Source organism: Canis lupus, chromosome 9, assembly GCF_003254725.2.
Source record: "Canis lupus dingo isolate Sandy chromosome 9, ASM325472v2, whole genome shotgun sequence".
Lineage (NCBI taxonomy): Eukaryota > Metazoa > Chordata > Mammalia > Carnivora > Canidae > Canis > Canis lupus.
In genome coordinates this window covers 46904772-46926762 of record NC_064251.1, presented here as the reverse complement: position 1 = coordinate 46926762, position 21991 = coordinate 46904772, and the positions used below count along the sequence as shown (strand labels likewise).

The 21991-nt window shown below is 47.9% G+C and overlaps 1 protein-coding gene and 1 long non-coding RNA gene across 2 annotated transcripts in view; one reads left to right on the top strand and one right to left on the bottom strand.

The window, feature by feature from the left end:
- Window positions 1-3183: 3183 nt before the first annotated feature.
- LOC118355844 (uncharacterized) lies at window positions 3184-4336 on the bottom strand. Its single transcript, XR_004819084.2, has 2 exons — window positions 4033-4336; window positions 3184-3340 (listed from the first exon to the last, which is right to left on the bottom strand). It is a non-coding gene; the product is annotated as an uncharacterized LOC118355844 (long non-coding RNA).
- A 196-nt stretch (window positions 4337-4532) lies between these two features.
- Window positions 4533-21991, top strand: part of PITPNA (phosphatidylinositol transfer protein alpha) — a 42934-nt gene continuing 25475 nt past the window's right edge. Inside the window, exons 1-4 of the mRNA XM_025476175.3 lie at window positions 4533-4668; window positions 8527-8557; window positions 14359-14504; window positions 18771-18862. Coding sequence (XP_025331960.1) covers window positions 4649-4668; window positions 8527-8557; window positions 14359-14504; window positions 18771-18862 — 289 coding nt within the window. The 5' untranslated portion in view covers window positions 4533-4648. The remainder of the gene's footprint in view (window positions 4669-8526; window positions 8558-14358; window positions 14505-18770; window positions 18863-21991) is intronic.

Genomic DNA, 21991 nt, shown 5'->3' with positions numbered 1-21991 from the left:
ACATTTGTCTTACGTCAGACTGTGGCCCTACCTGGGCTGGGACCTTTTTCTTTGTGTAACTTTGTATCCCCTCCGCCTGGTGCCTAATGAATGCTGTTGATCAAGCAGGTGGGTGAAACACTCTAGTCAGGCTTCTAGAATGGTCCAGAGTCTCTATTTAGGGACAGGGAATTGCCAGGCAAAGCATAGGGCGGAAGCAGTAGCCCGCCCTTACTGGCTGAGTGCCTGTCCATGGCCTGGACTGGCCGACACCCTCCTCCGCCCAGCAGGCCCAGCCCAGCATCCAGGGTCACACGTTTATCTGGTGTGTTTGGTCTGGTATCTGTCTCTCCACTAGAATGAACGCTCCTTGAAAGCTGGCACATACTCCCTGCCTCAGTCACCGTGATACTTCCAGTGCCTAGAATGGTGCCTGGCATAGAACCAGCTCCTTGGTAAATATTTGGAAGATGAAACTTGAAACAGGAGGGAGAGAGAGAGAGAGAGAGAGAGACAAAAATAAACAGAAAAGAGGCTGAACCACACTGAGAAGCTGGGGGAAGAGCATGCTCTTACCCAGTAGGAAGGGATAGAGCAAAAGCTGGAAATGGTGAAACACAGTCTTCCCGAGATACCCAGAGATGGGTTACAGGCGTGGCGGTGGCCAGGGCAGCAGCAGGGCCTGTCAGCTCAGTGGCCCAGGGTGGGTGTCAGAACATCAGAATGCACAGACACAAAGATGCAGACAAGAGCAAGGCCAAGATGGAGCTGAGAGCACCTGGGGAAGGAGACTGGTGCACAGAGATGAAAGAAATACCTGCTGGAGGGCATTGCCCAGATGGAGCACAGGACAGAGCCTGAGATGGACAAGGCAGAGAGAGGGGCGAAGAGAGAGCTACAGATGGAGAGAAGACAGAGATAGAGAGAGGGAGAGAAATGAAGAAAGAGACATGAGAGACAGGAGATAGCTGGGACACTGGAGATTTGACGCCTGGAGCCTGCAGTAGTTCTGAGGGGCAGTGGTGTCTGTCCCTCCTTCCTCACAACACCTCTTCCCCAATAATGATAATGTGGAGATCAACATTATTAAAGTGAGCACAACATCACTTTAAGCACAGTGCCTCGGCTGCTGATTCCCAGCAACCCTACGAGGCAGGTACGGTCGTGCCCTGGTTTTACAAAAAAGGAAGCTGAAGCTCCGAGGAGTTAAGTAACTCGCACAAGATCACTCAGGTGGAAGGTGGTAGGGCTGGGACTCTGAGGTATCAGGCACCTGGGGGTCTGCTCCCACAGTGGGGCTGAGGGCTCCTGGGAGGCCACAGCTGGAGACTGCTGGGGCACCTGCAGGTAAGGACTCACTCCTAAGCGCAGCTGAAGCGAAGCCTGCTGGATGAAAAGAAATATAAGAAACACAGCAACTAAAAATAAAATGGAGGGAAAATGTGGACCTTGTTCAGACACTGAACTTATCTAAAGATTTTTAAAATCTATTTATTCATGAGAGACATGGAAAGAAAGAAGCAGAGACACAGGCAGAGGGAGAAGCAGGCTCCTTGCAGGAAGCCCGATGTGGGACTCAATCCTGGACCCCAGGATGATACCCTGAGCCGAAGGCAGATGTTCAACCACTGAGCCACCCAGGCGCCCTGACACTAAACTTATCTAAAAGAAACTGCAAGATTGTATTTTCTAGACAATTAGGGAAATCTGAATATGAACTGGGTATGAGACACTATCAAGAAATTATTAATTTTGTTAAGTATGATAATGGCACTGGGGATTTTTGAGAAAATATTCCTTTATTTATATATTTTTTTATTTTTATTTATTTATGATAGTCACACACACACAGAGAGAGAGGCAGAGACATAGGCAGAGGGAGAAGCAGGCTCCATGCACCGGGAGCCCAATGTGGGATTCGATCCCGGGTCTCCAGGATCATGCCCTGGGCCAAAGGCAGACGCTAAACCGCTGCGCCACTCAGGGATCCCGAGAAAATATTCCTATTTCTAGAATGCACACTGAAACACAGAAGGGTGAGGTGGCACGATGTCTGAGATCTTTAAAATGTTTCAGGGATGCCTGGGTGGCTCAGTGATTGAGCGTCTGCCTTCAGCTCGGGGCGTGATCCTGGCGTGCTGGGATCGAGTCCCAGATTGGGCTCCTTGCATGGAGCCTGTTTCTCCCTCTGCCTATGTCTCTGCCTCTCTGTGTGTGTCTCTCATGAATAAATAAATAAAATATTTAAAAGTAAAATAAAATAAAAATAAATAAAATGTTTCAGGGATGCCTGAGTGACTTAGTGGTTTAGCGTCTGCCTTTGGCTCAGGTCATGGTCCAGGGGTCCTGGGATCAAGTCCCACATCAGGCTCCCTGCCTATGTCTCTGCCTCTCTCTCTCTCTCTCTCTGCGTCTCTCATAAATAAATAAAATCTTTTAAAAAATGTTTCAGAAAAGAGATGAAGCAAGAGCGGCAAAATCTCGCTAACAGTTGAATCTGGGTGACGGACTGGGAGTTCCTCAAGGCCTTCAGTGGCTGCTCCCTGCCCCCTACAACAGAGATACAGTTCCTTAGCTTGGCACACTCAGCCACACCTGTGTGCCCACACATGGCACACTCATGTGCTAAGCAGAGGCCCTTGTAGAATCCTGCCTCAGGGCCTTTGCATGTAATAGCTTCCCTCTGGAGATGCCATTTCTTCTTTTCATCTGGTTCATGTGCTGTTGTCCTGGGATACTTCCCATACCTCTGCAGCCTAGGAGGCCTCACCTCAGACCTGCCACAGCACTGTTCTTTGTGTCACACCTTTATCACAAGCTATCTTGCGTCCCTAGTTACAGTTCCCTAAAAATGCAAAGCCTCCTCTCTATGAGCAACTCGAGAGCTGAGGCTATTTCTCAGCTGTTTCGCTTGTTTTGCTTTTTACTTTCCTTTTGCCCAGCACAGCCGCCAAGCCCCCTTGTCACAGCTCTCATTAACGAAGAGCCAGGTCAGCAATAATTCCTCTCATCCAGTCCTCTAAGAGCCTTCCCTGACCCCAACTAATGTCTCCCACTACTGCCCACAATCACCCTGTTCAGCCTCTCTGTAACATTTACCACTACTTGAGGTTATTTCTGTATTTCTTTATATTCCTGCCTCCTTCATCCCCTCTCTGCCCACCCCACAGAGTGAGCCTTCAAACACCAAACTTGCTTAAAACCTTTTTTTAAAAAAAGATTTATTTATTTTAGAGAGAGAGCGAATGAATGAGAGCACATGCATGGGGTGGGGGGCAGAGGGAGAGAGAATCTCAGGCAGACTCCCTGCTGAGCGTGGGGCCCACCTGGGAGGCTTGATCTCCAGACCCAGGATCATGACCTGAAATCACAAGTCAGATGCTTAACCGACTGAGCCACCCAAGGAGCCCCAAACTTGCTTAAAACTCTTAAACAGGGCAGCCGGGGTGGCTCAGCAGTTTAGCGCCACCTTCAGCCCAGGGCGTGATCCTGGAGACCCCGGATCGAGTCCCATGTCAGGCTCCCTGCGTGGAGCCTGCTTCTCCCTCTGCCGGTGTCTCTGCCTCTCTCTCTCTGTGTCTCTCATGAATAATAAACAAACAAACAAATAAATAAATAAACAAAACTCTTAAACGGCCCAACCCCCTTAAGATGTTCTCCAAACACTTTATTATCACCTGCCAGCTACTGTATTATCTGCCCCCAACCCTCTCCCCACTCGGCCTGACACAGGTTTTGGTATACAGCAGGTACTTTGCAAATACTTATTGGATAAACGTCATCACACTAAGACTGCTGGGTGAAAATCTCCATCACACGCTCATTATGGACTTTTTTTTTTTTTTTTAAGATTTTATTTATTCATTCATGAGAGACACACACACAGAGAGGCAGAGACACAGGCAGAGGGAGAAGCAGGCTCCATGCAGGGAGCCCCACGTGGGACTCGATCTGGGGTCTCCAGGCTCACGCCCCGGGGCTGAAGGCAGGCGCTAAACCACTGAGCCACCCGGGGATCCCCTCATTATGGACTTTTAACCTCTGCCTCCTCACCTGTAAACAGGGACGGTAATGGTAACTTTTTCTGGTAGAGTTGTGAGGAGTCAAGCGCTCAGAAGAGCATTTGCACGTAACTTGGCTACCTTTAATGTTTTCTCGGCGCAGCCCTTTCCTGGATCGCAGCCCACCCCACCGACCGACCGGTGCGTGCGGGGGTAGAACACTTACACCTGGATCCCCACCCGACGCCTCACTGTCGGCTCCGCCTCCTGCCGGGGCCTGGCGCCCGCCGGGGGGCCCACCTCGGACGCGGAGGCCCACGCAATGGCCCATTTAAGGACGGGAGGGGGCTGGCCCCGGAAGGCTCCGCCTTCGCGCTGAGGTCAGCGCGCACAGCTGCGTGTGACGCTCTGGTTGCTGCAGAGACGCCCCGCCCCCGCGCGGCGCTGCGGAACCGGAGCTCCGGGCGGCGTCGGCAGCGGCGCGGGAGGCGGCAAGGCCGGGGCGGCAGGAGCCGGCGCGGCGACCGCAGCGAGAGCGGTGGGGACGGAGCAGACCACGACGAAGGCGCACAGGCAGCCGGGCCGGGCCGGGCCACGGGGACAGCGGCCGCCGGGAAGCGGGCGGGAGGCCGGGCGGGCAGTGGGCAGCCGCCGAGCTGCGGAGCGACATGGTGCTGCTCAAGGAGTAGTGAGTGTCCGGCGGCCCGTGCGGAAGCGAGGAGGAAGGGAGAGTCGGGGATGACGACCAGGGAGCCTGATGGCCTGGCGGAGGGGATGCAGCGGCCGGCCGGAGCCCGAGGGGATGGAGAGCCGCGGATGGCCCAGTAGGGGCTGAGGGGACCGTGAGGGCCGGACAGGGCCTGAGGTGGGGCCAGCGGGGATAGAGAGATACGGACAGCTCCCGAGGTCGGGCCTGAGGGACCGTGAGGGCCGAATAGGCCTGAGAGGAGAGGCCAAGGGGACAGTGAGGGCTGGATAGGGCCTGAGATGGGGTCAAGGGGACAGTGAGAGCCAGCAGAGCATGAGGAGGGCTGAGGGGATGGAGATGCGGGGCGGCCCTGCAGTGGGGCTGATGAAGGGGCCTGCCAGAACTGCAGGAGTGGCAGAGGGCACTGGCGGGAGAAGGAGGAGTAGGCTGCGGGAACCAAGAACAGTTAGTTAGCTTCAGGAATGGAGCTGAGGTGATGGGGAGGAGTGCGAGGAGAACCTGGAGTATGAGGAGCCGCTACCTCAGGCATGAGGGGAAGGATCTCAATACGTGCACACAGGAAAAGCAGCAGGGAGTTAGGGCCAGGCTTGGGTGACAGAGGAAGGGTCCAGAAAGATAGCACAGGGGACCAGTGGCATGACATGGTGCCCAAATGGTAGGTGAGGAGGAGGAGGTACTTGGAAAGAAGCTTAGGGTGTTTGCTTGGGACTTGGGGACACTTGGGTGAGGAGTCCAGAAAATACTGGGTAGGAACCGATTCGTGGGAGTTATAATGATGGACAAGGCTGGGATGTGACCAGGGTAGAGGGCAGTTTGGAAAGGCAATATTTCGTGAATATATATAATAAGCATACATACTGGAGTGGGGCGTGGGGGAGCAGGGGCAGCTTCTCTCTGGGGTGTTGTCAGTCTTGATGCAAAGAGAAGGAGAAATTGCTTTGAGGAATTGAGGAGATTCCCATAAAGCCATTAACTGAGGAAAGACAGGGATGAGGGAGTTCTTGAGTACTGACTGAGGTGGGAAGTTAGTGACTTGTGGTAGGTGTTGCAAGGAAATAGGCTTCCTCCTGAAATCCAGGGGATTGGATGACAGGTTGGGATGTTCAGATTGCCAGATCTTTCAAACACTAGATGACTGATTACCTCGGCCTTGCTGCCTTCTCAGGGGCATGGTTCCAAGTAAACATTTCAAGACCTTTTTTCCCCCCAAAGAGGAGAGACTGAATGTGTATGTGCAGAACTTACAGTGAAACTGCTTCCCTCGAGGGGGAAGGCAGGTGAGCAGCATTGGATCAGAAGCCCAGAAGTCCAGAAGTGGGAGATGTCCCAGTAGAGAGCAACTCGTAGAACTTTGTTGGTAGCCAGGCAGGTGTACAGAGGGCTGTTTCCATTTTGTCATTGAAGGCACTTGTGCCCCATTCCATCTGGCTTGCTCCTTGGAGGTATTTAGGACATAGTGTGGAACTTTGGATAACAAAGGGAGAGGAGACCAGCATTACTTTGAAGCCCCTCCATTTCTGGCTCTTGACATCCAGGATGATGTTGTTCCAGAGCTCAGAGCTTTGTATGGTGAGGAAGAACCTTGGATTACAAACAGGAGGAAGTTGTGGTACACTTTGGATTTTATTTTTTATTTATTTATTTTTTAAAAGAGTTTATGTATTTGAGAGAGAGCAAGCAAGCAGGGTGTGGGGAGAGGGAGAGAGAGAATCTCAAGCAGACTCCACGCTGAGCACAGAGCCTGATGCGGGACTCAGTCTCAGGACCCCAATATCATGACCTGAGCCTATATCAAGAGTTGGATGCTCCACTGACTGAGCCACCTAGCGCTTGGATTTTAATCTTGACTATCTAGATAATAGGCTTTTCCCATTCTCCTGATTTCTATTTTATTTTATTTTTTTCTGTTCCCAAATGAATCCTAGAGTCTGTAGTAGAAACCTGTAGTTTTGTGAAGAAGGTCAGGCAGGGAAGGGACCTTCAGAGGAGATCTGAGTGAGTTCCTAAGAAAGGTCCTTCCTTCCCATTCTTTGTTTTTCTACCCTTGAAGCCTGCTAGGGGAAGGCCCAGGGTGCTGGGGATGCAGAGCCTGCTTGGCATCCACGCTTCCTTCCTGCCCAACCTGTGCCCTGCATGAGCCTGGGCGAGTGTGTGCATTGTAGGGCAGGGGGCGAGGAGAGGGGCATCCGAGACACTTGGTTGTGGCTGCAGTGCTGCGGCTCTGGGAAGGGTAGAAGTGAAGGTCACACTGAAGTGAGCACAGTTCCAGTCTCAGCCCAGCACTGCCCCTGTGGCCCTAGCCTTTGGAATTGCACTCTCTTGCTGCTGAAGTGGTTTTGCTCCTGAGGAGCCAGGGAGAAACATCTGGGCGTGCAGCCGTCATGTAAGCAGCGTCAGAGCATCCTGTCAGGAACTGGCTGATGCTGGTCTCCTTTTGGGGGAGACATGGTACCCACCAAGAGCCTGAAGTTTTCCCTGTTGATTTTTCTGATACTTCCTCTAACAGGATTCTCCTTGATTTGATGTCTGCAGATTCTTGGATGTGATTCTTATTGCTGTTCTTGAAGATAAAAGGCGTATTGTTTTCTAGGAAGTTTTGTCTGAAGGTGCAGAAATTGTGGCCTCCAAGTTGAAAGTATTTTTCTGCACTGTCGGCTTTCTCTGATGGGAGGAGGGCATTTGTGGCAGCATCCAATAACCTGCAGGATTTGTGTTATTTGACTCATTCTGGAGGAGGAGGTTAGCAAGCAGTAAGGACTGGAAGCCCATTTTGCTTTTCCTGCTACTTTTCTGTTCCGTGCCTTGCCTTTACTGTGGTGTTTTTCTCAGACCCCTGTGTGCTTCTTGCTACCTGGGGGACCTTTGTAGATTTAGAAAATAGTGAGCAGACTATTTACCAGCCTGGAACACAGGTCTCAGTCATCGGAGCCACTGCATAGCAAGAAGAACATAGCAGCTCATGCTTCACCAAGCGTGCAAGGTGCAGAAGGCTCCGGTGGATTCCAGCTAAAGTCTGGGCACTGAGAATTTAAGCTTGGGATCTGGCTTGATTTGTATGAATAAAACCGAGTGTTTTTGTCTCAACTCTCTGACCTTAGAGCTTTGAACTGGGGCTTGGCGGTTGCTCTGCCACTAGCCCTCGTATCTCTGTGGAACTCCGACTGGTGTGGGACCTTGCTGGCCATGGCTTTTCTGTTAGGTTACTGGTGGTACCTCCAACAATTGGTGTTCGTTGAAAACGAAGGAGTCCATTGGGGTGCCTTTGGACAGCTTCTGCAGGTCAGGACACGAGTCGAGTGTCCGCTCTTTGTGCCTTTGTGACAGTAGTTTATATTGCATTGTCTTGCCCCAGAGCAGAGGTGGTTGGTGTGTGCTCTTAGGGTGATTAAGCTTTGAAGGAGCTTGGCCTCTTTCTAGCCTTCCACCTTGAGGGCTATTGTTAGGAGATTGGGCCCACAGAGATGAAATCCCCAGGACCTGATTCTTCAGGTCTGACTCCTCATCTTGGCTTCAGGAATTTGTAGGGATGGGTCCTCGTTTTGCTGGGAAAGATATTGAGGGAGGAGAGGGAGAAAAGAAGAGCTCCAAATGTGAGTCAGAGGCCTGGGAAGTAGCTGGTAGAAGGACAAGTTTGCACTGCATCACAGGGTTCTCAGTGGGACCTGAAGGGCACAGATGATCCTGCCTCAGAGCACTCAGGGGGCCATTCTCTACTGGGTTTTTGACAGTGAGTATGTCTTGTGCAACCAAACGTTTAATACTGTTCTAAGACAATGCTGTAAGAGCCCTGGGTGGCCTTCAGAGTCTGAAGTTGATACTGTTTTCTCTCTCTTATAGTCGAGTCATCCTGCCTGTGTCTGTAGATGAGGTAAGTTCTTTTTTTTTTCTTTTAATTCATAGTTGTGTATAATTGCTTGTGACCATTAGCTATGTTGGGCTCCAAGTAACCCATACTCTTCATGTGGTTTTCATAGCTGTTCTAACTTAGAGATCATTAGTACTCAATGAAAATTTCCCTGGTGCCACTTTCTGTTGAAGGAAGACCTTTATTTTTTATATCTGTGCAACCTCCCTTAGTTGTTGGCCTGCTAGGTAACTTTGAATAGAGATCAAATGAGTCCGTTTTACCTGCTAGGACTGTGCCTGTTTGGGGACAATTTTTTTAGGATTGAATGTGTGGGGATTTCTGCGACCTCCATGACTCGACTGGGAAATGTGCATGGCTCTCTCTGGTTGTGCAACAAACCAGTAGGGCAGGATATCTCCGAGGCCCTCCCTGTCTACACTCTAGGTGACTGCTGCTGGGAAGACCAAGGCCAGAATCCTTTTTACAGAGGGCCGGGAATGACAAATGGGCTTGGCTTGCCCTCTGTCCTTTTATGGTTTTAGGCCCAATGTTCCTGTTTATGGGGACCTGGCAGGATTTGCCACAAGAAGGTTCATAGGCCACGCTGACTCAGAATAGTCTCTTGGACAGCAGAAAACTGTCATAGAGCCTCCCTTGTCCCACCCTTTTCTTTGAATTTCCTCCACTCTCCTCTCCTGGCATAGTCTGTTCTTTGCACATCCCACCCCCCACCCCCATCCCCCCAGCTTCTAGCCAGGCTCCAGTTTGGGTGAAGTATGTCAGCCAGTGTGGTGCCTTCAGTCACTGTCTTTCCTGTGGTGTCAGCATGAAGCTGCTGTGATAACTTACACTCTGATCCAAATATGAAATGGACCTTTGAAAAATGAAATCAGGCCAACAGAGCCTGCAGCATGCTTTTTTTTTTTTAATAAAGATTTTATTTATTTATTCATGAGAGAGAGAGAGAGAGAGAGAGAGAGGCAGAAGGAGAAGCAGACTCCATGCAGGGATCTTGATGTGGGACTCGATCCCGGAACTCTGGAATCATGCCCTGAGCCAAAGGCAGACACTCAACTGCCAAACCACCCAGGTGTCCCATGGAGCATGCTTTATTTTATTTTATTTTATTTTTTATTTATTTATGAGAGTCACAGAGAGAGAGAGAGGCAGAGACACAGGCAGAGGGAGGAGCAGGCTCCATGCACCGGGAGCCCGATGCGGGACTCGATCCCGGGTCTCCAGGATCGCGCCCTGGGCCAAAGGCAGGCGCCAAACCGCTGCGCCACCCAGGGATCCCCTGGAGCATGCTTTAGATGAGACAAATATCCCAGCTTCTTGACCCCAAAAGGGGTGGGTTGGCATTGGCCCCCTAGAGGATTGTCTCCAGTGATGGGCTACACTCTGTTAAGAGCTGTGGCAATCTGGGGGAAGGAGCCAGAGGTTGGCCTCGAACATGCTCTGGGAGTTTTGGGAACATAGATGTTGCTGTCTTGGAGGCACCTGACATGTCCCTGGGCTCTGGGAACTATATGCTTAGGCTGACAGGTATTGGCCTAGGGGTCCTATTAACCCACCTTTTTGGGGGGCCTTGCTCTCTTTGTGAAAAATAAAAGTAGTGATTTTCCAAACCAGGAGGCCAAGCAAGAAGGCCCAGCATGTCCCTTGCCCTGAAACTCAGCACTTCGAGGTCCAGTAATTCTCTCTCTGCTGTACGGGATGATCCTACCTGCCAGGCAGGAAGATGTCTCCCAAAACTCAAGAGTACCTCAATGTGGCATTTTGCGATGGAGTGGATTTTTTCATAGGAAGTATCTCGATGGAACCAGGGTGGAAATGTTTCTGAGAAGCATGGCCAATCCAGAAGAGCCAGCACTGTTTGAGAGCTATGTTGGCTACTCTGCACTAAGCCTGTATTGGCTACTTATGATGGGGCCAAAAATGGAGAGTACCTGCAATTGTCAAGTTTTTTGTAGTATTGAGGAAGTGATGGAGCAGAGTAAAGAGCCTAAAGTCTAAGTGGAAGCTTGCCAAGTAAACGCTTGGTAGGATTCATCTCTCCACCTGGGAATGGTCAACCTGCTCTCAGCTAGAAACCACTACTGAGAAAGCAAGTGCATGGCCTGGGCAGGGTGAAGCAGGAGCTGCTTTTCTAAGATTTTTTATTTTGAAGTAATCTTTATGCCCAATGTGAGCCTTGAACTTAAAACCCTAGATTGAGAGTTGCACACTCCACTAACTAAGCCAGCCAGGCGCCCTGGAGCTGCTTTTTTTGATGACTTGAACCTTAGTTCCAGAAGATCAGAACATCTTGAATGGAGAAGCCAAAAAAGAAATGAGTAATGATCAGCCTTTTCAGTCTTTATCAATAGCCCCAACCTGACTCCTGGTTCCCCTGGGAACAGCCCAGCATCATGTGACTGTTGGAGTCACTTCCTAATTGAAGACCTTGATTTGAGGCCCTCTGGGCTTGCTTGCTTTACATTAATTAATTAATTAATTAATTAATTTAAGTAATCTCTGCACCTAATGTGGGGCTTGGGCTCGAACTCATGACCTTGAGATCAAGGGTCTCCTGCTCTTCCCACTGAGCCAACCAGGTGCCCCTCCTCAGGTCTTTCTAATGTAGGTTAGGAAAAAGAAGAAAGAGAAAAGAGAAGGCCATGGCTTTATAGCCATCCTGATGATCTGAATCAATATTTTGGGGTGGAATTAGCTTCTCTCTGGCCAGAGCCTTTGGCCTAATATGGACCAGGGTTTCTAGGCATTCTGTTGCAGAGCAAGAAAACCCTGGCTGTTTGAAGGATGTGTGCACCAGTGGTTCCTGGCTTAGATAGCCCCACTGTTTCCCTGTGGGCAGAGCTGGCTTACTTCCCATTTCCACAGATTTGTGCTACCATCTCCCTGTGGTACCTGGGATGACAGGGTCATATAGTGAGACCCACAGCTGTGCCAGTTCGTCACAGTGATGTTTCATGTTAGTGTCTTGTGCCCACCTGCTACATCTTCCTGAGCTCCCTCTTCCAGGTTGCCAAAGTGATAGTCTCTGTTTTTCTTAGCTGAGTGTCTTAGTTCTTTGGGACAAGGGCAGGCACCATTGTCTGAGGCCTGAGGAGGCTGGAATCCTAGTCTCCTTGGGTCTCTTCATCTGATTTAATGGTCTGACCTCCCACCCTTATCTCAATGTGGCTGCTTTCTGCTTTCCCAGTGTATGGAGCCACTATGCCACAGGGAACCCTTTGACATAAAAAATGTCCCTCACTTGTAGCTTATGGAGGCCAGTTTTACTTAACCCCTTTGGATTAACAAAACTACCTTCACTTGTCTCATTGGGATTAAAGGATCAGAATATCAAGAGAGATTAAGGGGGAAGATGCCAGCCCAACAGAATGATCCTCTTAGAGCCTGCCCTCTGATTCCTGCATCTGATGAGGAACCAAATGAAGGGGATTAGTCTCTGCCTGCCCCCCACCCCCCCTCAGCAGAACCACCAGCTGACAGACAACCCAGTCCCCTCCACTAGGCCCTTTCTTTAGCCTGCCCTTTAGGATTGCTGAGTTAGTGGTTAGACGTTCTTTTTTTTTTTTTGGTTAGACGTTCTTATGACTTTTCTCTAAAACAGAATTAGTGCTCCTTCTTAGGACCCCCTGGCTTAGCCAAACCCTGACCCACTTGATAGAGGTTTTCATTTTGCCTCAGCCAGGGGGTGAACTTGGAAAGGCACCGAGACAGCTTGGTGCTCCCTAGGGGCATTGAGGCAGCACTGATGTTGCTCAGGATTAGCAAGGTCAAGATGACTGGCTCTCACCCAGATGTTCCTCTTTATGGGATTAACTGAGCCTTGATCACTTTCCTGGGCCTTTCCTTGGCATTTTTTTTTTTTTTTTTTAATTTACTTATGATAGAGAGAGAGGCAGAGACACAGGCAGAGGGAGAAGCAAGCTCCATGCACCGGGAGCCCGATGTGGGATTCGATCCCGGGTCTCCAGGATCGCGCCCTGGGCCAAAGGCAGGCGCCAAACCGCTGCACCACCCAGGGATCCCTCCTTGGCATTTTGTACTGGGTTTTTACTTTGGAAATTAGGGCTCTTTCTATTTCATGGTGAACAGTGAATTGTGCTGGTGTGCTGTTTCCCCTTCCAGACTTCACCCAGAAATTTCCCTGCAGTGCTTATGAAGCTGCCTAGAAAAGCAGGCTTCCAAGATGAAGCAGCTCTGGAAACTGCCTCTGCTCCTTGCTGTTGCCGACAGTGGTTTAAGTGGCAGCTGCCCAGAGAGGCAGCCTCTCTATTTTAATCTCAACGGGTGGAAAACCCTTGTCTGGCACTCCTGGGAGTACTGGGGCGTTTGGGGAGGGGATGTAGCCAGTGAGGAAAACCTTGACACCCGCAGTACAATCAAATACCTTTTTTCCCTCGTACTCCCTAAGCTGTCATGCCTGGTGGTATTGGTGGTGATAGGGAGAATGCATCCTTTGCCTTAAATGTAACTTCCTGCATTAATTGTTGCTGTCCGTTCTTTTTGTCTTATTTTTCCCTCTGAACAGCTTCCCTCAAAGAGGAGGGAGCAGAAGGGCCAGGCCTGGGCAGTGCCCGGTCATTGGTCCCAACACTGAGTTGGCCTGAAGTTAGAGGAGGCCAGTAATCTTGACTAGTTACTTGACAGGGTGGCCTATGACCCAAATAAAGGAAAACTAGGTTCTTGCCATCTAGTAAGATGGCAACACAGAGAGTGTACTTGTCAAATTGGGATTAGTACATACTGTGGGGTAGGAATCTTTGTTATCCAATATAGGAAGCAGGGCACTTGCTTCAGCCGTACCGGGAATCTGGAAAGCATCAGGTTTGGTTGCCTGCAAGACTGTTCTCTGAGTTGCTGGCAGGGTGATGAGCTGCCCAACACTGGAGAAAAAACAAGTAGATGAGCCAGTTTCAGAAGAGTTTGTGGGGGATCCCTGGTTGGCGCAGCGGTTTGGCGCCTGCCTTTGGCCCAGGGCGCGATCCTGGAAACCCGGGATCGAATCCCACGTCGGGCTCCCGGTGCATGGAGCCTGCTTCTCCCTCTGCCTGTGTCTCTGCCTCTCTCTCTCTCTCTCTCTGTGTGTGACTATCATTAATTAAAAAAATAAATAAAGAAATAAAATAAAATAAAAGAAGAGGTTGTGGATTTCTTTTTTTTTTTTTAAGATTTTATTTATTTATTCATAGAGACACACGGGGTGGGGGGGAGGGGAGAGAGACAGAGGGAGAAGCAGGCCCCATGCAGGGAGCCCGACTGGGACTCGATCCTGGGTCTCCAGGATCACACCCCAGGCTGCAGGCGGCAGTAAACCGCTGCGCCACCGGGGCTGCCCGAGGTTGTGGATTTCACAGAGCACTGGGCAACTTTCTTTGACAAGAAGTCATGTGTTAGGGTCTGTTTAAATGAATGGGATAAAGAGACTTCTAGCAGCCAACCAAGATCTTGTTTTAGGGTCTTAATACCAGAGGCAGGTTCAGGGAAAAAGCTACCTTGGACTCTATAATGTGTTTTCTGGATGGTGATGTGAGGTTAAGCATATTCACCTGCCTCCTTAAGCCTTGATGGAGGATATAAAAATGGGAAGGATTAAATTAAACACATCTGACAACTAAAGAGAGGCCATGGAGCAGTGTTCATAGTTGCTGTAGGATTCGGGCAAGGTCCCATGTGGAACTGCAGAATGAGGTTTTGGATGCAGAGGAATCCCAGAGTGATCTAATTGGATGGTTACTGGCAACTAGACCATGTGCACCTGTTGAGAAGATTCTGCATTGACAATAACTCCTGTTTCATTGTTCCTTTAGTATCAAGTAGGGCAGCTGTATTCTGTGGCTGAGGCCAGCAAAAATGAAACGGGTGGCGGTGAAGGCGTGGAGGTCCTGGTGAATGAGCCCTATGAGAAGGATGGTGAGAAAGGCCAGTACACACACAAGATCTACCACTTACAGAGGTATGTTGCTGAGCAGCATAGCCAAAAGGCAGCCAGGTATTGAAGTGGAGATTATGGATAATTGGGGGTGTTTCTGGGTTATTAGCTGGTTTCTTAGGTTGCTTCACCTGTAAGAGTGGGTGTAAGTGGCACTTCTTTGCTCATTTAAGTTTTTTTTTTTTTTTAAGATTTTTTTTTTAATTTTTTTTTTTGAACATTTTTATTTATTTATGACAGTCACAGAGAGAGAGAGGCAGGGACATAGGCAGAGGGAGAAGCAGGCTCCATGCACCGAGAGCCCGACGTGGGATTCGATCTCGGGTCTCCAGGATCGCGCCCTGGGCCAAAGGCAGGCGCCAAACTGCTGCGCCACCCAGGGATCCCGATTGTTTTTTTTTTTAGTATATGTGCTGCCGAAGCGAGCACTGATTTTTTTTTTTTTAAGAAAATACTTGCCTCAACTAGGCTCTTACTCCTCAGAGGTGGTAGCATTTGGCTTCTTAGTGTTTAGTTTCTTAGTTGTTTATGAATATAGGGGTGTGTGTGTGTGTGTGTGTGTGTAAATGGGTGTTCCATTTCATTTATTATTCTCTTACATACATGTGATCAAACTATACATATGATTCTTGACTTTGCTTCTTTGTTACCTGTAATACCATAGCTGTCATTCAGTGTCAGCATATTCTGTCCTATTCTTTTAGAATATGTTATACAGATGTGCTATAGCCCATTTCACCAGTCCTCCCTTGGTAGATATTTATAGTAATTTCCAGATGTTTACATACAGTACTCTCATAAGATTCCTCCTGCACAAATCTTTTGCTGTACTTATGTGTATAAATTTATAGTAAGTGCTCCTAAAAGTGAAATTGTGGGGCAGGGAGTATTTTAAATTCTGATACTGTGAAATCAGTTACCAGAGAAATTTTGGCCCTTTATGTGGATCAAAGGCATAAATATTTATTTATTTATTTTTATTTTTATTTTTTTTAAAGGCATAAATATTTAAAAGTGAGTCTGATTTATATACCAAAATCCATAGCAAACCACACAAATTTGCTGAATCTCTAATTGAAACAGTAATATTTCAGGAAATTATAAGCTGACGTAAAGGACATTGAAAGCCATAGTAAACATACAGCAGCTTGAATGGAAGTTGAACCAAGCTAGTCTTAGAAACTATCCAGTATTGGAAAAAGTAAACCTGATATATATATTTTTAACAGTGCTAAAGTGTACATAACACAAAAGTCATCATTTTTACTATTTTTTAAAAGATTTATTTATTTGAGAGAGAGCAAGGGGAGGAGCGGAGGGAGGGAGAATCCTTTTTTTTTATTTTTAATTTTTTTTTATTTATTCATGAGAGACACAGAGAGAGAGAGAGAGGCAGAGACACAGGCAGAGGGAGAAGCAGGCTCCATGCAGGGAGCCTGATGTGGGACTCGATCCCAGGACTCCAGGATCACACCCTGGGTCAAAGGCAGGCGCTAAACCGCTACACCACCCAGGGATCCTGGGAGGGAGAATCCTAAGCAGACTCTGAGCCAAGTGAAGAGCCCCCCAAAGGGCTTGATGCCATGACCCTGAGATCACAACCTGAGCCGAAACCAAGAATTGGACACTTAACTATCTGCGCCACCTAGGTGGCCCCCTCCCTCCCTCCCTCCCTCCCTTCCTCCCTCTCTCCCTCTCTCTCTCTTTCTTTCTTTCTTTCTTTCAGCATTTTTTTAGCATTTTTTTTAAAGTTCAGTGGCAATAAATACATTCACATTGCTGTGCAACATAAACCAGAATTTTATGTTATTTTAAAGATTTTATTCATTTATTTGACAGAGAGCACAAGCAGGGGGAGTAGCAGAGGGAGAGGGAGAAGCAGACTCCCCACTGAGCAGGGAGCCTGACATGGGACTCGATCCCAGGACCCTGGGATCATGACCTGAGCCATAGGCAGATGCTTAACCCACTGAGCCACCCAGGTACCCCCAGAATTTTAATTTATAGTCACTGAACTGAAAATTATTTTCACTCATTTTCACTTGGTAAAATCTCTGATTTAGTATAGTCTGATGCTGTGGAGATGTAAAAGTGCTAGCCCAGAGGAGCCACAGATTTTGTGAGTGCTGGAACCAGGAGGAGAGCAACACTGTGAAGTGGGGGAAATTTCACCATGATTCTGTTTCCTTGCCATTGTTTTCTTTTTTCCTTCATGTCTCCTCTTCATCCTCCTCCATCCCTACTCTGAGTTGACTACCAGCCAATCCTTACTGAGCCATTAGCAATTGATTAGCATAAGGCTCAGGATATGCCTTTCTCGGGATCCCTGGGTGGCGCAGCGGTTTGGCGCCTGCCTTTGGCCCAGGGCGCGATCCTGGAGACCCGGGATCGAATCCCACATCGGGCTCCCGGTACATGGAGCCTGCTTCTCCCTCTGCCTGTGTCTCTGCCTCTTCTCTCTCTCTCTGTGTGACTATCATAAATAAATAAAAAAAAAAAATTAAAAAAAAAAAAAAAAAAAAAAAAAGGATATGCCTTTCTCATAATGCATTTGTGTTTTTTGTGCACAGGAAGACTTTGCAAACAGGTTGGTAGAAGAGGCCGATTGGTTCCTTATGACTCAGTTGGTCCAACTAGAGTGTCAGGAGGTCTGTACATATGAAGGTGGGACTTGTCTTACCCTCTTCTTTAAAAGAGTGGTAAACTTTGAGCTGCCACTACCACTCGTTATTTAATCCCAAAGCACTCAACTGCAAAGACCAAATCAAAACCAGCAGTGCTGAATGCCCTGATCACCTCTCCTCGTTAGAATCAGAACCTTCCTGTCAGCCATCTATTGCCCCAGTCAGAACCATGGGTTCCCCACCACCCTCTTTCTCCTCCCTGGTATCAGCTCAAGTCCTTTTGACTCCATTTCCTTAGTATATCCAGCATTTCCATTTCCTTCCATCATCTCTTGGTTGGATTACTAAAGTGGCTTCTAACTGCTCGCCCTGCTTTCCATTTCTCTGCACAACTTTGAGTTCTGTCCAAAGGTAGATATGTTGGATATGTTGGTGGCTTAAATAGATCTGGATGGCTTTCCTTTGCCCGTAGGATAAAATCCATACTCCTTCTTGACATAACTTACAAGATCTTTTATGACCCAGCCTCTGCATGTTCTTTTATATTCCCTGCCTCATACCTTACATCAGCTACTCCAAACTTCTCTCTCTTTCTCCCAGCTTTTCCCACCCCATTCCCATCCTTTTATCTAGCTCAGGTCTACTCATGTTCTACTCTGTGTTTTCATTTAGTTCTTACTTTCCCTGAGGAGCCTCCCACACCATGTTGTTCCAGTGTTCTGTCCCCCAGAGCCCTGTGCTCACCCACTGTGGCACACACTTAACAGTGCTGTCCTCTGCCTGGTTAGATGGACTTCCCACTAGAATGTAAGCTCCATGAAGTCAGGAGCCATGTCTGTGTGATTTCTGTAAGTATCCTGGTGCCTGGCACACAGGAGACTTACTTGAATGAGTGTGGCAGTGAGTCAATGAATCTCAAAAGGTTGCTCTGAGTGCCGGGTTTTGCTCTTTTGTGTTAAGGCCTCAGGCACTAAAGTTGAGGAGATTGTTGGAGCCTACTAAAGACTGCATAGATTATCAGTTAAAAACTAGGGAAGAGGAATATTTACTCCTTAAAAAAAAAAAAAAAAAAACAGGTTCATACTGTATATGCTATTCTGTAACCTGAGATAAAAAGAATTGATTTAAAAAAAAAAAAAAAAAGAATTGATTAGAAGAAATATTTTGTCCTGGGAGACAGATGGCCCTGAAGCCCTCCTGGCCTCCCAGAACTGATAATAGCAGATCAGATAATCTTGGATTCCATATTCCAAGTCCGTCAGCCAGACAATGTGGCCTATAAACCTAGACTGGTCCACTCTTGAAGGTATGCCATCCTTGCAGTAGGTAGTATAATTCCCCGGGCCTGGTGAGCTCAGGAAAAATGGGTCATGATAATGTAAGAACCGATAAGCCATGGCAGGTAGCCAAAGGTCCCACCTCTTGTCCTGTTCCGATGGGTGGTGAGGTACTGGGATGAGTTTTGGGTGGATGTTAGTAGCCCGATGAACTTGGGTGTCAGGCTTCAGCTGGTAGCTTCTCAAACAGAAGGGTAACCTGCTTATCTCGTGGAAACTTGCTTGCCAGTGCCACTGAAGCAGTTGGAGCTGTGGCCCGAAGAATGTGATGTAAAAGTCCATTGTCTTCTCTCTTCATTCCTCTTCATAACCCCTTTTTCTTACCACAGCAAAGTGCCCACGTTTGTTCGAATGCTAGCCCCAGAGGGAGCCCTGAATATACATGAAAAAGCATGGAATGCCTACCCTTATTGCAGAACTGGTAAGTGCAGACCTGGCCAGAAGCTGGAGTTTGGGCCCCAAGGTAGACAGAGGGTATGGTCAAGTAGGCCCCAAAGGGGGCAGTGAATTAGGGCTGGGTCCCACCTTCATTTTCCAGATTAAGCCAATGAAAGGATGAACTTGGGGAACCCCCTCAGGCTGGTGGTGAGTGTGTGTGTTGTCTAGTTCAATTTGGCAGCCAGCTGAGTGGGAACCACCTGTAGTTGTCACAGCCTGCGATGGTACAGAACCAGCCTCTCTTGGAATGATATGATAAATATGATTGCTTTTACCGATTACAGAAGTAGTGTTCTCTCTGTTTATTTTTTTCTTTTTCTTTTTTATTTATTATTTATGATAGTCACAGAGAGAGAGAGAGAGAGAGAGAGGCAGAGACACAGGCAGAGGGAGGAGCAGGCTCCATGCACCGGGAGCCCGACGTGGGATTCAATCCCGGGTCTCCAGGATCGCGCCCTGGGCCAAAGGCAGGCGCTAAACCGCTGCGCCACCCAGGGATCCCCTCTCTGTTTAAATTGTGGAAACTACATACAAACAGAAGAAAATAATCACCCAGGATCCTTCCATTTCTAGATAGTCACTGTTGACATTTTAGTGTCTTTTTATAATCCTTATATGTGTATTTCCAGACACATTTTTAAGACAGATTTTAAATTAAATCATACTAATTATTAGATTTGTTTTATTTTATTTTTTAATTTTTATTTATTTATGATAGTCACAGAGAGAGAGAGAGAGAGAGAGAGAGAGAGAGAGAGAGAGAGACATAGGCAGAGGGAGAAGCAGGCTCCATGCACCGGGAGAGCCCCACGTGGGATTCGATCCCGGGTCTCCAGGATCGCGCCCTGGGCCAAAGGCAGGCACCAAACCACTGCGCCACCCAGGGATCCCTAGATTTATTTTTTATTTAGAATTTTTTCCGTGTCATTATGTAGTCTACTGTTTTTTTTAGATCTGTAATATCTGCATAGTATTCCATTCTATGAGGGTACTATGATCTTACTAAACCACTCACTTGGGACACCTGGGTGGCTCAGCGGTTGAGTGTCTGCCTTTGGCTTGGGGCCTGATCCTGGATTCCCTGGATCGAGTCCCACATTGGGCTCCTTGCATGGAGCCTGCTTCTCCTCCCTCTGCCTTTGTCTCTGCTTCTCTTTCTGTGTCTCTCATGAATAAATAAATAAATAATCTTTTAAAAAAATAAGCCACTCACTTATTGTTAGATCCTGAAATTTCCAGTTTCATGTAATATATTTGGGTTTGGCTTGGAAAGCAGCTTTGTGGCCAAGGAGCTCTTGAGAGAGGCAGTCATAGGAAAGGACCTCTAAGGGTGACTTTCTTGCCCTGGGGGGAGGGCCAGACCTAGACACCAAGAAAATGTAGCAACAAAATCCTGATTTGTTGAGGAAAAGTTAAAATAAACCTAATTTTTTATGACAAAAGATTCAGAAGCAGTTATCCCCTAAATATATAACACATAGAATATGCATGTCACATTTGAGAGGTGTAGGAGATGAGGAGTGGGGAGGTCACTACTAAGGGCCCTGAACTGATGGCTTACACAAAATCAGCATGTTTTATTAGTTTAAGGTGGGAGTAGGGGTGAAATTATTGTCCCAATAATCTTGGCTAGTCCCTTATCTGGGTTTTCTGGAAAGGAAAGACTAAAGGAAGAGAACTTTCCATTCTAGACATTTTGGGATTCCCTTTGAGTAGTTTGGACTCTTAGCTTTTTAGGATTCCTAGGTCTTGAGGGCTAGTACTGATCCATGTCCATGATGGGGTGGGGTTGGGGGGGTGGCAGTCCTTAGCATTCTCCTGGAACTTGACATGACACGAATGGCCTTTCCTCTAGCCAGCTGACATTTGTTGGCATAGGCAGCTGGCTCTGAGGCTCTCCTGCCAGCCTCTACTTACGTGTACTGTTACATATTTGTTGGACTCCCTAAATTGTGTCTGGTGAGTATGCTCCACCTATGTAGTCCTTATCCTGTGGACTTTGGGAATGACTAAAGTCTAGAGCACAATGATTGTTCTCTTCAATCCTCAGTGGCCCTACAGAGGTTCAAGAACCTGGTATCAGGAGATGTACAATCATGGGTGGAACCTGGGATATATTTAGCACTTACAGTTTCAGTGATGTAGCTGAAAATGCAAACATCTCTACTCCCTAAACATTGAGCAGGAAGTTGTTAAGTTCTTGGAAAGGAGATAAGCACACACTTTCTTTAAAGACAGTGTGCACTGTGCCTGGGTGTGTCTGGTCTAGGGCCAAAGGTGAATTTTCTTTATATCTAGGATGGTTGCCATAGAGCATGTGTCATAAGAACCTTAACCAACTTGGCATAACGGAAGCCAACAGATAGCATGGACTCTTCCATGACTGAGTCAGTGTTCTGTAAACAGGTCTTGTGCCGGCTGAGAGATGCCTCTGTCCTCTGTGTCATACTACAGCTGACACGGGCATTTTTCTAGATATCAAGTATTCATTCACACGTAGTGCTGATCCTTGGCCAAAAGAAGAAAAATATAATTTCTTAATATTCAGTGAAGAGGAGAAGCAGGGAGTAGGGGAAGGAAGGTGTTTTCTTCAGTGGGCGCCAGCCTCATGGTGAGAACCCTCCATCATATAGAATCAATACGTTGAATCTTAGATCTGCCTTATTAGACATTATTCTTTTAAACTCAGAGATAGAGGAGCGCCTGGGTGGCTCAGTCGGTTAAGCATCTGCCTTCAACCCAGGTCATGATCTCAAGGTCCAGGGGTTGGGCCCCACATCAGGTTCCCTGCTCAGTGGGGAGTCTGCTTCTCCCGCTGCGGGGGGGCCCCCCCCCACTTGTGGGCTCTTTCTCTCTCTCTCTGAAATAAATGGATAAAATCTTAAAAAATAAATAAGTAAACTCAGAGGTAGAAATAAGAAGGCTACTTTCCAGTCCCCTGTGGGGATTGGTGGGAGAAAGATCAGTAGTTCAAACTCCTTAGCTTGGCTGCAGTAGATTAAAATTTGAGGTGAGAATGGATAAAGGGGCATAGGGTAAAAGTCTACATGTCTTTTAGAAGGCTCTGCTCTTACTCTAAATGTAACAAAAACAGATTTGTAATACTCTGCTA